Source organism: Kwoniella pini, chromosome 4 (assembly GCF_000512605.2).
Source record: "Kwoniella pini CBS 10737 chromosome 4, complete sequence".
NCBI lineage: Eukaryota > Fungi > Basidiomycota > Tremellomycetes > Tremellales > Cryptococcaceae > Kwoniella > Kwoniella pini.
This window is the reverse complement of record NC_091719.1, coordinates 1,287,951-1,302,653: the sequence shown is the minus strand read 5'-3', so window position 1 is coordinate 1,302,653 and position 14,703 is coordinate 1,287,951. Positions and strand designations below refer to the sequence as shown.

Here is a 14,703-nt window from a genome sequence, read left to right as displayed (position 1 = left end):
CTTTCACCTCTTATCCGTAGTCACTTATACGTCTTCGGTCTCTTTGGCTTGGTTTTTCTGTTCGTGGGGAATGACATGATCATTCGGGAAAGTATAGTAGATACGTCTGTTGGCTTCCTTATCCCATCAAAAGAATGCACGGAATATATTTGTAATGAGTTCCCTACATGTAAGCGAGGTATACACAGCAGTGCGAGCAATCTCGTAATTTGGCTTCTAATCTGATCGTAATAACCCTTATAGAATATTTTGTAATTGTTCAGGGCTATCATTTGCACAGCAATGCCAAGACACGATTAGACTTTTTGTAATTGTTATTATTGTTATTATTATTATTAATTTGGCGCGTTTTTGAGTTTTAACCTTTTTTCAATAGTCTATTAATAGTGATAGCCGATCATTTTCATGACGACATAAAAAGAGAAACGTACTTTCATCTTATCTTTCGTATATTCTCACATTCCTTGGAATTGATACTTTTGAAACATTACTTTATTGATTCTTGCTTATCATTGATTACTCAAATTCTTTGAAATTAGTTAAATTGATATTGACATCGATCACCATTCTTACTTACTTCATGTAAGGAAGACGATGGTCCAAAGCTAAATTATACATTCAAACATGTCTTTAACACATTCACAGCATTTAACATCAGAATCAAATTATCAAAAACAGAATCACCTCAAACCTTCTTCTTCAAGTGGATCTTTAAGTAATGGATCAAGTTCATCTAGATTAAAGAAATTAAGACCATGGAGTCTTAGTTCTCATATTAAACGTTCTCATACTTCGATACCAACAGAAAACAATAATATTATTGGTAATGGTAATTTTGAACAACATCAGAATATAAATGGGAATAATAAGAATAGGAATGATGAAAATCTTAATAAGTATGATAATGAAATTGATCAATTATATATAAAAGATTTAAGAATTGGAAATAAGTCTGATCAATTACCTAAAACTTTAAATAATACTTGGGAAGAAGAAAGTGATTTAGAAGATGAAGATGCCGAAGAAGAAGGAAGAATCGATACTTATAGTTGGATTGATCCTAGTATAATAGGAACAGATAGATTAAGAGATACTGTAAGTTTTTTTATCAATTTGATTGGAAAGTTGCCTGATCATTAAAAAGAATTGGTTTATTAGCCTGATCCATCTCGAGTTGATTTATCCATTTCACGTTCACGTTCATATCCAAATTCGATACCAAAAAGCTCGAATGAAAATTCGGAAAATACTACCCCAAGAAACGAAGTTTCTGATTTATTGGATCATGCAGGTGTGAGCATTGTTGATGCTATAAATTAAATTAAATTAAGGATATACTTATCGTTAATTCTCCATAGACTGCACCATCCCCACCGGCACAACTTCTTCCAGATGATTCATATGCAATGCTATTAGCATTTCAAAGTACATCAACCGCAGATTCAAGTCAAGGACACGGTCATATAGGTACACCTTCAATTCAGTCTCATACTCAAGCAGCACCATTATCTCCATTATTGGCAACTCCTTCTGAAAGTGGGGTATTGAGGAATATGAACCCGGAATGGTACGAATTAGTCGATAGATCACTTAGTGATTCGCTTAACAAAGAAGAGCTGAAAAGACAAGGTCTCTGGTGGGAGATGATCAAAGGTGAAAGGGAGTATGTAAAGGACATGAAAACTGTTTGTGAGGTGAGTGTCACGGTATTTGCCTTATCTCATGATGAGGCTTTCAAACTGATAATTCTTAATGATAAAGGTTTTCATACAACCGTTAAGGGAACATGATCCACCATTACTATCGCCCCCTACAAGACTTCACGCTTTCATCGCCGAAGTTTTCAGTACAACTCAACAAATTTATCATGCTCACGTGAGGTTATTAGGAAGGTTGATGGAGAGACAAAGACATGAATGGCCTTTAGTAAGTTGAAAGTCTTAGTGTATTGAGGCATCAACTGACGACGGGAAATAGATGACAACCGCTACTGATATATTGCTTGGCACTTTACTGGAAATTGTTGAGCTGTACGAATCGGTAAGCTATAAATTTCCCGCTTTGCAACAAGATTGTAAGCTGAATGACCGGTCAAAATAGTATATGAAGAATTATCCATTTGCCGAAGCTCGAGTTCGTAGAGAAGTAGCAAAGAATCCTCCATTTAGAACATTCTTATCGGAGAGGAATACCTTTGACCTCACGAGAAGGAGGGATATCGTAAGTCGCCTCGTTCTATCATCTCTGTGCACTGATGGTAATCTGCTTTTAGTCGGTGTTTCTATCTCGACCTGTTACGCGTTTACCGAGGATCTTACTTGTCTTGGAAGCGTTATATAAGGTAACGCCACATGATCATCCAGACAAAGAGGATATTCCCACAGCAATGGAGATTCTACAGAATGTAGTTCGATCCACTCAACCTGGCATTGAAAGTGCGGAAAATAAGATCAAACTTTGGAATACTGCAGAGAGGCTTCTATTCAAGAAGGGGGAAGTCGTGGTGAGTTGGTCAAATTACATGTCTTGTGTTGAATCGGAAGGGAGCCGGAGCTGAAGCAGTATATACAACTCATGTAGGAATTGGATATTGGAGATCCGAAACGAACTTTGGTGCATATGGGATATGTCTTCAGAAGAGTGCGGAGTGAGACTAATTGGCATGGGTGGTGAGTCCATCTGATGTAATAGCTTGTCGTGCGCACAAACATTGAAATGTCATGCCCTACCTAGGCAAGACTTGCGGGCCATCCTGTTGGATAATTACTTCTTACTCACGCGGGATGAAGAGAATGGCAAACACGTAGTGGTCTCGCGGGTAAGCTTCGAATTCCAATCTGAGGCTACACAGAAAGGCTAATCACAGATAGCAACGACTAGCCAATACATCTTGATTTTTTGATCCTCTCTTCAACCAATGGAGTACCAGAACGTCGGTATGATAGTGTGTCTAGATATCAGCGGAAGCCTGGGGGTCATATGTGAGTGGAAATGTTGATTAGCCGTCAAAATTGGCTAAGCATTCGTGTGAAATAGGCTCGAACCTGTCTTTCAGCCCGAGAGATTGATGTTCCCGTTCACGGTATCCACTACTGGTGGTGTAAATGGGCGGACATATACCCTTTGTACAGCGTGAGTCACCAATCCAACTCAAAGGTTCAACATGCTGACTATGCTAATGGTTCAGTACGCAAGGTTTGAGGTGAGCCTTCATTATCGTGGGAAGAAACATGCTGATCTAGATTAGAGAGGAATGGAGAGAGAAGATAGAAGGGGCTAAGACACTTCGAAAGTTCGATGTCGAAGGAAATAGAGTGAGTATCGCTCCACGTTAAATGGCCAGAGGTGTTGTCGACTTATGCATCATGTCATTCTAGATTTTCGCGGTACACAACATAAGTGTGCCTCTAGAGATTAAGGACCCCATCACGTCGGCAGACACTTTTACATGGCATAATAGAGAAACCATAGCTATAGCTACAAGCCGGAGCGTCTGGCTAGGATGGAGACGGGATTCGAAAAGTGAGCTTAGCGTGATGCTCTTAGTTTGAGTCGAATAGCAGCTGATCCTCGCGTGCGTTTTGGTCAGCTTTCCGGGAGCTCTTGCGGTTTAACTCCGGTCATATAACAATGATTTCCGTAGTTCCTGATTTTGGATGGATATTGGTCGTCTCCTCGGGATCTCTATTGGCGTACGACTTACGAGAAATGATACCTACTTCTAATCCTGATACCTGGATAACGAAAGGTCGTTTGGAGGGTCAAAGATTGAGTGAACCGGAACACAATATCGCTTTCGCTAGGGTAGGAGTTACGAAAAGTAGATTACTGGGTGAGTCATTTAAATGTTCAGCTGGATATCCGGCACGAGAAGATGAGCCGACCTGTCGGAATAGTGGTATATGCTGTTCATTCTAGAAATTCTCATCAAACGAATTTGTATTTCTATGAACCCTTGGTGATATCCAGTAAAAGCAACTCATCACCATTCAGATCTTTCGGAAGTATAACTGTACCTGGATACGCATCGGATTTATCGTTTTTTAGACAAACAGTATCAATTGTAACTGAAAAAACATTTGTAATTGCTGAACCTGGAAATCCAACTTATAATTGTATCCCAACTTTTGGATTAGATATACCTGAAAGAGGTATGATAGTTAGAATGGTTAGTTCATCTAAACCATTAGCTATGTGGCAAGTTGATGAAGCGGAATTTTTATTGGTTTATGAATGGGGTGGATGTTGGGTTACAAAATGTGAGTAAAGGGTTTTTTTTTTCGGTGACAAACCAATTTCGGTGAGCTGAAACGCTAAATTGATAATTTTGGGTATAAATGTAGTTGGAGAGGTTTCAAGAAAAGGATCATTTTTAAGATGGAATTTAATTCCATCATATGTTATATTTAAACAACCTTATTTAATTTTATTTGAAGAATCACAAGGAAGAGCAGAAATTAGAGATGTAATTTCTGGAAGAATTTGTGAATTAATTGAAGAAAAAGGTTTAAAAGTATTTGGATTAATTAGATTTAATCAAGGTATAATTGCTAAAACATTAAAAGGTTTGATTGAAATTGTTGAAGTGAGTTTCTTAGTATATTTCTCTCTTTCATATTTTGATAATTATTCGAATTTTCGGCTAATTAACTGAGAATGGATTTAGACTGTTCCTTTATAATCTGCTTGCTCTGTTTACAACGCTTTGCGATGATTGTATTTGTTATATTATGATGTCTTGTGTGAAATAGTATGCGTAGTGTTGTTGTTAATTTAATATTTATGTGCTATAATATGTATTTATGATGTACTATATATAACCGTCTAAGTGATTCTTCATGTCATGGGATAAGTTGGTGAGACTGATATATCGCGGGATGCTCATGTTCCGTCGAAAATCAGGCACATACATATATCCTCATTCCATCCCTCATTACCCTCGAGATGATGTTTTTGTTTTGGACATTCCTTATTTCGAGTTTTAGTAGTTCTTTCATTCATTTGACAACCTACTGGAACATCTTTTCATCTCTTGAAATTGATCACTTGAAATGTCCGAAGATGCTGGTCCTTCGAATTTGGGCAAAAGACCTCGAAACGGTTCAGCTGAAGTTGAGATAAAAAAGAATGAAAATGATATTCCTGAAATGCCAACTGCAGATATGGATGATTCTTCAGATGAAGAAATAGGTAGGTTAAATAATTGTAAATCACATTCATAAATTAATAAGGGATAGCTGATGTGAGTTTGTAAATTTTAGGTCCGATGCCTGGAAATGGGGAAGTAGTAATTAGTAATAGTCGTAAAAAGAAAAGAGCAGGTAGTGTCAATTTTATCAATTTATATAATTATGATGATGATGATGAAAAAGGTATTAACTTTGTTTTTTTTTTTTTTTTTCTTAGTATTACCTCATGAAAAATTATATCTTGCATCCTTACCTGATACAGATAGATATTATAAATCATTTATGCATAGAGAACCATTAAATTCAGTAACTATAACTAAGTGAGTTTTTTTTTTTTATTTAGAGTATTTTCTCTTTTGACTAAAAAAAATGAATTGGAATCAATTTTTTTTTATTTTAGAACCAATTTTGTAATTACAACTTCAATTGATGGACATTTGAAATTATGGAAAAAACAAGATCAAGGAATTGAATTTGTTAAACATTATAGAGCATCTTTAAAAGCTATAGTTGGAACTTGTTCAAGTGAAGATGGAAAATTATTCGCAACTGTTTCAGAAGGTGGAGAAGGTAGAGTTTTTGATATAGTTAATTTTGGTATGTTTTTTTTTTTTATTCTATTCATTGAATATGAAAATATTTGTCCTTTTTTATTGAAAATGTGAAGAAAAAACTTATTAATGATTACTCTTATCTTAAGATATGATAAATATTTTAAAATTCCCTTATACTCCTAAAACTTGTTGTTGGGTACATGAACCTGGAGCAGGTCAAACTCTTTTAGCTGTATCTGATTCATCTAGTCCAATAATAAGGATATATGATGGAAGAGGAGATGGAACACCTTTATATACTTTGGAAAAATTACATAGAGCACCAGTACATCTCATGGTGGTGAGTTGATATTTTGATTGATTTTAACAAATTCATTTCTCAAACTGAGGTGTAATTCCGTTTCAAATAGTATACTGCAAAGTATGATTGCGTAGTTTCAGCAGATGAAGCTGGTTTCGTTGAATATTGGCAACCTACCGAACCATGGGGATTACCTTCTGTGCCTGGTTTATGGCAATATAAATCATCTACAGATTTGTTCCATTTCAAAAAGGTCAGTCAAGTTTAATCAAATCCGTATATATGAATAATTTGCTTACTAAAATAACATTATAGACCAAAACATTACCTACATCCTTAACATTCTCTCCGAATTCTTCTCAATTCGTAACACTCGCACTCCCTTCACGTTCAGTACACATATTCAACTTTTTGACAGGTAAATTAACCAGAACATACGATGAATCTTTGACAGCAGTAGTAGAAATGCAACAAGCTGGAACAGCTGTTTTCAAATTAGATGATATGGACTTTGGAAGGAGATTAGCAGTAGAAAGGGAATTAGATACAAATGAAAGTGGACCTGGAGGTATGCTTAGAACTGCTAATGCAGTTTGGGATGAAAGTGGAAATTTCGTTTTGTATCCTACAATGTTAGGTATCAAAGGTGAGATAATGAATCACAAATATTCTTAAGTTTAGTTCGAAAATAAGCTGATTGTCCTATGTCAATAGTGGTAAATACCGTAACGAACAAAGTTGCACGTGTATTAGGAAAAGATGAAACTCTGAGATTCTTGAATATATCGTTATATCAAGGTGCACCTGCCAAAAAAGGATTGAACACAATTCAAATGGCAGCATCTGCTAATCCTTTATTACAAGAGAAAGGATCAAGAGATCCACATCTATTTGCTACGGCATATAAAAAGCAAAGATTCTACTTATTTGCTCAATCTGATAAAGAGTATGTGGAATTTTTGTCCTTCAAGACCTTTATAAATTTATGAAGTGAATCGCTGATTGATAATCGATGATCTTGATACAGGGAGAGTAAAGGTGATAGAGATGTGTTTAATGAAAGACCTACTAGGGAAGAACAAACTACTGCTGTGTCTGCTACTGCACCTGAGAAAGAAAGAGCATCTGCAACGAGATGTACGATACATACTACAAAAGGAGATATCACTTTACAACTCTTCCCTGATCTCGCTCCGAAAACGGTTGAGAATTTCGTTACTCATGCTAGAAATGGTGAGTGTTTAAGGATTCAGCGAATCGGAACGATCAGTTGACGGAATAATGATTAGGATATTATAATGGCACGATATTCCACCGAGTCATCAAGAAATTCGTAGGTCATATTGATCTCTCTTTTGTGCGGGTGGGGGCCGGAAGAGGAGAAAAGCTGATGATAATGGAATAGATGATACAAGGTGGTGATCCATTAGGAGTAAGTCAGCAATATCGTGCATCAATTAGTCGTGAACATGTTTAGCTGATACGTTCGAGTAGGATGGAACAGGTGGTGAATCGATATGGGGTGGAACGTTCGAAGATGAAATTTCGACAAAGGCAAGACATGATAGACCTTTCACATTGTCAATGGCTAATGCAGGTAAGCTTAGTTGGCCAGTTCACAATAATAATGGGCAATTCGAGCTGAACTTAATGCAATTTGATAGGACCGGGAACGAATGGATCACAATTTTTCATAACAACTATACCTTGTCAATGGTTAGATGGCAAACATACGTGAGCAATTTCGCGAATTTCCTTTTTTCGTATTCATGCGTTAGATATGGAAGCTGATCTTGTTTTTTCTTTCGATTTCGTAGTGTGTTTGGCAGAGCGGTAGGCGGATTAGATATAATCAGTGATATCGAAGATGTGAGAGTCGATAAGAATGATAGACCTTTCGATGAGATTAGCATGTCTAGTATAACTGTCGAATAGGTGATCATTATATGCATCTAGAGATCGTCACGGAAATATTTCCTTTGATTGCTGCCGACGTAAGGACATAGCAGAAGCCCGTGTTTGAGGATAGCTTTGACCATTTGCTAGGGTCGTTCTTGCGATTGCCTATACATGTGGCCATTAGGTCAGATCGACCTCGATGAGCCAATGTATTGTATGAACAAGTCAAATTCTTCTTGACATCTGTCGAGCCTTCGCAGGACAAATTGAGTTTCGCTCCCCATCGCCCTTTCCACCTGCTAATGTCGAATGATTTTCATATTTCCAAGATTTGTGGAAAAACTTAGGTGATATCCGTCTTTAAAAGGTATTTGATTTCGTATATGTATATGATTAAATCAAGAATATTTGAAATATTCCCATCCTATCCAATTTGCAATTGCGAACCAAGCTGTTACTGGTATAAGTAATGGTATTAAATATTTATAATGTTCATCTTGACAAATTGGTTTTATAATTGGAAATATCTGTTAAAAATTATATACAAAAAATTTCTTAGATGAATCAGGCGTATGTAGAAGATCAAAATTGATGACTTACATTAAATGGACAATGAATGTATGATAAACCTAATAAGAATGATAAGATTGATATCAAGAAAAATAAACCGGATACAATATATAAAGTGAATGTTGAATATGGTCCAGCAGGAGGAGGAGAAAAATTTATCTCACGTCTTGATGTTGAAGTAAGGTCATCATCTTGTCTTTTATAATTCATGTTCAGCTTGCTGTTTTTTATCTATATAAGATTGTCATTGTTTAAAATGAATAACGAATCTTTCATTTTTTCCATTCTATTAGGTTATACTTTATTGACTTTGTATTTTCACTTTAGTTGACATTTACCCCGCATTTTACCACGTGATTTTGTTATTTGTTTTCATCCGTGCTCCCCATACTTTATAATGCCTATAAATAAAGCTTTATTATTGTCTCATCCATCTAAAAAACGATTATTCAACTATAATTATTTTCAAATTGAAATACCATATACGCAATCGCATTTATCGAGCTTGAACCTACTTTTCAGAACCCTCATAACGATGGAAGGATAGATAGAGGAGATATATAAATGGGGAGATCAAAGGATCTTTTTCTTTCATAGATTGATTGGTTTATTGATTAGTGATTAGAATTAGTTTCTTTGGTTATTGACTGAGGCTGGAAACAATATGTTCGTCTAAGAGGCTTCCAACATATTTTACACTTGGGGATACGTCGAAGAAATATTGATTCCTGGTGAGTAAGAAGTATCATTCATCTCAACATGGATGCATAGAACGACCGAATGTAGATTGTGAATTAATAAAATGAAACTTGGCAGCAGAAACGATGCCTCGACGTTTTCACTTGTTGAGGCGGAATCATGACTCATCAGGTAATATCAAACCTTCTTCAGTAGATTCCAGCACCAATGATCAAGAACCTTCCTCAGCAATCAAAAATCGTTTACATGCGTTATTTACTACTTCTCAAGTCAAAAACAATGATCAGGAACCTGAAGCTGGTCCGTCTCGCTCATCCCAATACCCATATGATGAAAAGGAGAATCGATGCAATAAAAGTACAGAACATTCGTCCACACGTGCAGCTCCGGATGATGGCTTGATCAGATCCAGAACTTTGCCCATAGATGGCCAAAATGGAGAGCATGGAGTAGCTCAGAGTGTGACTATACCCAAAAAAAATCAACGGGATGCAATTAAGGTTCTTATGGTCACTTGGAATATGGGTGATGCCTTGGTGAGTGATCACTCTCATTGAAGAGGATCGTCATGTATATCAGAGCTTATATTCAATGTCTCATAGCCAAAAGGAGATTTATCTGTATTATTCGGTCAAATCCCTCCTTATCAACCTGAGACTCCAACCGGCACTATTCCCAAATTACCAGTAGAAAACGTTCATCCTTACCATATTGTCGTTGTTGCAGGACAAGAATGTCCGACACTGAGTGGTGCACCCAGAGGACTAGGCGGAGGTCTGGTGAAAGGTGTGACACTTAGGCATAAAAAGGACAAGGAGAAGGAGAAAGACCGTGAGAAAGAGAAAGAAAAGGTTATTGAAAAGGAGAAAGAAGATATGAATGCGGACAGAGACAAAGCGGACAAAAGCGATGCTAAGGAAAAACTTAACACCAAAGGAAAACCTGAACTCAAGCTCAAGAAGGATACTCTAGAGGTCGATAGAGAAGATGCTGGATCCCGGTCAGCAGATCAAGAAGAATCAAGCGAAGATGAAACCCCGAAAGAATCCTCTGAACGTGCGTCGAGAGCCAGCTCGCCAATGACACCTCATACACCTTTCATGCACCGTGGACAACCCACTGCAAAAGGCTGGAGCCAGATGCTTGATGGTGAGTCAATCGGCTGACGAACGACGAAGCTTCTATGCTGATCGCAGCTACTTCTGACCTGCAGACTACTTCTGTGGAATCAATGCCCGTACATCCGAACCTTTGCCCTCCTCATACAACTCTTCGTCTCCAGTGCCCAGTCAGCCGCCCTTCTTGCCGCATCCACCGCCTTCAGCATTTCCAGTCCACCCTTCCCTTCTTCGATCAGCCTCAGCTCCAATAACTCCGGTAACATCGTCTATCGCTGTTCCACCTAGAGCTCCTAACAACATTCTCGGTACATACCATCTAGCTCTTAGCCCATCTCCACTAGCGAGATCTGGATCATCTTTCGAATCCTCCTCTGCATCCTCTTCGACAAGCGAGGCAGACGAATCATATCTAATGATAAATCAACGCAGCACCGATAATCATCATCCACCATCTTCGCCAAGCAAGAATACCGAGAAAGATCGACCGGAATTGATAATTCCGAATGAGGAAGTTATATCAACACATAATGGCAACGGCAGCTACGTTCATGTTGTCAAAGAGAGATTATTGGGGATGTATTTAACTGTTTACGTTTACAAAGGGTGCGAACATCTGATACAAGGTGAGTGTTAGATATTTTCAGATAATCTGTGCAGATATGAGGGACTGAACGGGAATTTGGAAAACAAGCTGACGGTCTTTGTTCTGTAGGAACGGACAAGGATCTAGTGACTGCTGGTCTTGCTGGAGGTAGAGTAGGCAATAAAGGCGGAATGTAAGCTTGCTTATAGAGACTATGTACTCGATAATGAAGCTGACACTGATTGTAATCCTCAGCGGGATAAGTCTGAAATTGGCAGATCACCGATTTCTCTTCATCAATTCCCATCTCGCAGCTCATACAGGCCGCATGCACGCTCGTTTATCGAACATATCCAAAATCAAATCAGAATTAAGGCTAGATTGCTTTTTGCCCAAGGATGACCCTCGAGCAACTGCCGAAGGTGAGTTCAGCTTTTCGGTGACAGCACCAGCTCATGTTTCCGATATACAGATATCACGGACCGTTTTGACACTGTTCTGTGGTGCGGTGATTGTACGTAAATCTTGCGAATGGACGTATCAAAGCTGATGAGGATTTATCAGTAAATTTCCGGATTGAGCTCTCAAGACTGCATGCGGATTGGCTTATCGAGCAGAAGAGTAAGCCTCCGATGTCTAGTTCGAAGCGGACGATCCGTAGCTCACACTAGTGTGGTCCAGAATACTCCGAACTGCTGATGTGGGATCAGCTGAAGCTGGCCATGAAAGATCCTAACCTCAATCCCTTTCCTGGATTCGAGGAGGGACCGATAGATTTTCCATGTACATTCAAATACGATGTGAGTGGTTTACCCGCGCACATAGTTTTTTCCGCTGCCGAAAGACATTCACTGGCTGAAGCATTCCTCGTAGGTATGGAAGAGTGTTCGAGCGACGAATCGAGAGATACGCAAAAGCACAAAACGCCGTAAATCGACTGCCTCCACTGCATCTGCGGACTTTGGGAGCAGCGCAAATATCGCCAAAAATCTTTCTTACGTTCCAGAAGGAGATGCTATCGAAGAAGTGGATGATGACAACCCGGATACCTCTTTAACTCGGGAAAGCTTACCAAAGGCCAATGGCAGCGATGACGAAATGACCGAGGGTAATTTCTCGAGGAGATCATTTGAATCAAGTCGGTATACTTCGGGAGCGGGGACGGATATCGAGGAAGATTCAGATGATATACCTGCCACGTATCGCAATCAACATCAGCATCAGCATCGCCCGTTTGAAGTTGCGCTCAAGGAGAAGACTAGACACTTGCTTGGATTAGTCAAGATGGACGGAATACTCACTTCGTCTCCTAGGCGACCAGGAGCAGGTATAGGCAGAAAAGTTAGTGTGAAAAGGAAGATCTCGCTTAAGAGGCAAAAAGACTTGATGGAAGGCTATGAATCGAGGAGAACGTCTGTATCGAGTTTCCAGGAGCACACGGATCAGCCTTCGACACCTACTTCCGAGGGTCATCGGAGAGTTTCAACTTCTTCCAGGTATGATGGTTCCAACGAAGGCCCGATGTTGGACGGGCTGGGCTTGGCTCCTCCCATAGTTGAGAGTTCATCAAGTGTATACTCCTCATCACCCCCTAGGGAAAAGGAAAAGGATAAACCACCCTTGACGAGGAGACTTAGTATAATGAAACGTACAATGTCTAATCGATCTGTGAAGAATGCCAGTAATCTCGAAGATGACGACGATGAGGAGGAGGTACCTGATGAGATTGATCGAAGAGAAGGGGTTTACGATACTTCCAAGAAGCAGAGAGTACCTAGTTGGGTGAGTCTAGTGACCATAATTTCTATCATTATACTAGTCATCCAGCTTTATCACACATATGAGATTGAGCTGATCAACCATTGTAGTGCGATCGGGTTTTGTGGAAATCGCACATAACACCTGATCCGGAAGACGACTCTTCGCATGCAAAATCTGTCAGATTGGATGTTGATTCTCATACACCTTTCCATCGACTATCCAACGTGTTTTCAAATTTAGGTGGTCATTTGAAGATACAAATGACCCGGACAGCGTCAATGGATCCAGGACCAGCCGATCGAATGAACCTACGTATACGTACTTCTAACTCGCCGGAAGAGTCTGTTCAGCCCATATTGTCCGAGCCTTCTCTCGTCGCTTCGCCTCCTGATTCACCAACCTTTTCGCCGAAGATCAATACCACAGGCGAAGGCTTGATACCTTTACCTCGAAAACCCTCTCCAATACGCCCGGTTCCATCCTCGTCGCCATCAAAAGACGGAAAGCGTGTGTTTTTCAGCAACACCGCTCCCGACAGGTTGATCCCTTCCATGGGAATTGGCATGATTCGCTCAGGCTCTGCACCGGGCGAGCATCGACCAAAGCTTGATAAAAGACCTGCATCAGCGTCCGGTCGTCTGCCTATGCTGTCTTCTGATGTATCCACCACACCCGAGGAGGCTGAAGGGAATCAAAACAAGATTACATTCGATTCGCCTATATCGCCTACTGTAGATACGCTACGATCTGGTCCTATGACTCGTAATGGACGGGTTAGAAGTAATTCTGATTCTACGGGTTTAGAAGGCAAGAAAGATGAAGAAAAGAAGAAAGGCAGAATAAGTGATGGGATCCTCGAAATTGATCGGAAACCTACCGCCAATGTAAAAATACATACTAACTCGAAGGACAGTAGTAGAGAATCAAGTCCTGAAAGAAAATTACTGAAGATCTTCGACCTTGATAAAAGGATAAGAACAATTTCAAATTCGACACCTTCTGAACACAAATCATCAACATCTTTCAAAAATTTACTTCATCCTTCAGAATCATCTACCAGTATGCATAGAATCTCAACAATACATACTTCTACTCAACCTACTCAAACATCTTCTACAGGTCTAGGAGTTGAAACAAATGGAAAATTAGGTGGTAGAGAAAGTGATAAACATACATTTATAAAATTTATAAAAGATTTACCAAGTTGGTTACATCGTTCATCAAGTCATGCTCCTGAAGATATTTTAATTCATGTACAAGACCAAAATGAGAATGAAATTGAAAAAATTTGGAAAAAAGGTGAAGTTAGATGTTTACATTATGGTACTATTGATGATGCTGGGTGAGTAAATTATGTTTAAATCAAATTATATTATAGGAAATTAAGCTGATATCAATTGAAAAGTATGAGATTATTAGAAGGTAGATCAGATCATAGACCTGCTATTTTTGCAGGAGCAGTATATGTATAGAATTAACAAATTCGAATTCGAATGAAATTTGCTATGAACTAATAAAAATGGTAAATCATTAAAAAGAGCTTTATTCATTCGGTATCGGTTTGGGATTTTTGTTTATGAGTCTATAGATAATTAGAAAATGTAGTTACGATATTTCGTATATTTCCATTATTTTTAATGGTTATATATAGCTTACGATGATATGAATATAATGAATCATTTCGAGATTTTATTGGTTCAAGTACGTACAGTCAAATGTGTCTATCGATTTTACTTGATTATGTTTTGCATTAATGATAAAATAATTTATCAAAGTCGTACGATCGTATAAAGTATGTTATGATATTATGATATAGAAAAATGAACATGTTAAACTAGATATATAATTAACGAAAAATAAAAAACAGGCATGAAACATTTTGAAATTAGCTAATTCGTTAAGCGTAATATATTCGTTCATTTATATGGGAAAGGAATTGTCGTTCAAGTGGGTAAGGTCTTATTTGATTATTTGGTATGGTCTTATTATCTGATCGTAACCATAATCAATCGTTCAAGTTATCTCT

At 38.4% G+C, this 14,703-nt stretch overlaps 4 protein-coding genes across 4 annotated transcripts; 3 read left to right on the top strand and 1 right to left on the bottom strand.

The window, feature by feature from the left end:
* Positions 1-624: 624 nt before the first annotated feature.
* On the top strand, positions 625-4,681 carry I206_103501 (uncharacterized protein; the record flags this gene model as incomplete). Its single annotated transcript, XM_070202780.1, has 17 exons — positions 625-1,095; positions 1,159-1,293; positions 1,359-1,694; positions 1,762-1,926; positions 1,978-2,040; positions 2,101-2,220; positions 2,273-2,503; positions 2,581-2,669; positions 2,734-2,818; positions 2,881-2,981; positions 3,037-3,132; positions 3,248-3,314; positions 3,378-3,522; positions 3,590-3,832; positions 3,897-4,259; positions 4,344-4,585; positions 4,667-4,681. The coding sequence occupies 17 exons, from the start codon at positions 625-627 to the stop codon at positions 4,679-4,681; spliced, it is 2,967 nt and encodes a 988-aa protein (XP_070058881.1).
* Positions 4,682-5,051: 370 nt separating this feature from the next.
* I206_103500 (uncharacterized protein) lies at positions 5,052-7,979 on the top strand (the record flags this gene model as incomplete). The annotated part of the gene is made up of 14 exons (XM_019153268.1): positions 5,052-5,190; positions 5,262-5,321; positions 5,407-5,509; positions 5,590-5,786; positions 5,890-6,083; positions 6,154-6,297; positions 6,360-6,690; positions 6,759-6,990; positions 7,072-7,277; positions 7,334-7,377; positions 7,450-7,476; positions 7,539-7,641; positions 7,709-7,778; positions 7,862-7,979. The coding sequence occupies 14 exons, from the start codon at positions 5,052-5,054 to the stop codon at positions 7,977-7,979; spliced, it is 1,968 nt and encodes a 655-aa protein (XP_019013429.1).
* A 362-nt stretch (positions 7,980-8,341) lies between these two features.
* I206_103499 (uncharacterized protein) lies at positions 8,342-8,723 on the bottom strand (the record flags this gene model as incomplete). The annotated part of the gene is made up of 2 exons (XM_019153269.1): positions 8,342-8,470; positions 8,544-8,723. 2 exons carry the CDS (start codon positions 8,721-8,723, stop codon positions 8,342-8,344), a joined length of 309 nt encoding a protein of 102 aa, XP_019013430.1.
* Positions 8,724-9,337: 614 nt separating this feature from the next.
* On the top strand, positions 9,338-14,149 carry I206_103498 (uncharacterized protein; the record flags this gene model as incomplete). Its single annotated transcript, XM_070202779.1, has 11 exons — positions 9,338-9,748; positions 9,815-10,361; positions 10,426-10,956; positions 11,046-11,109; positions 11,172-11,338; positions 11,389-11,430; positions 11,481-11,537; positions 11,598-11,716; positions 11,790-12,698; positions 12,785-14,019; positions 14,083-14,149. The coding sequence occupies 11 exons, from the start codon at positions 9,338-9,340 to the stop codon at positions 14,147-14,149; spliced, it is 4,149 nt and encodes a 1,382-aa protein (XP_070058880.1).
* Between the last annotated feature and the right edge of the window lie 554 nt (positions 14,150-14,703).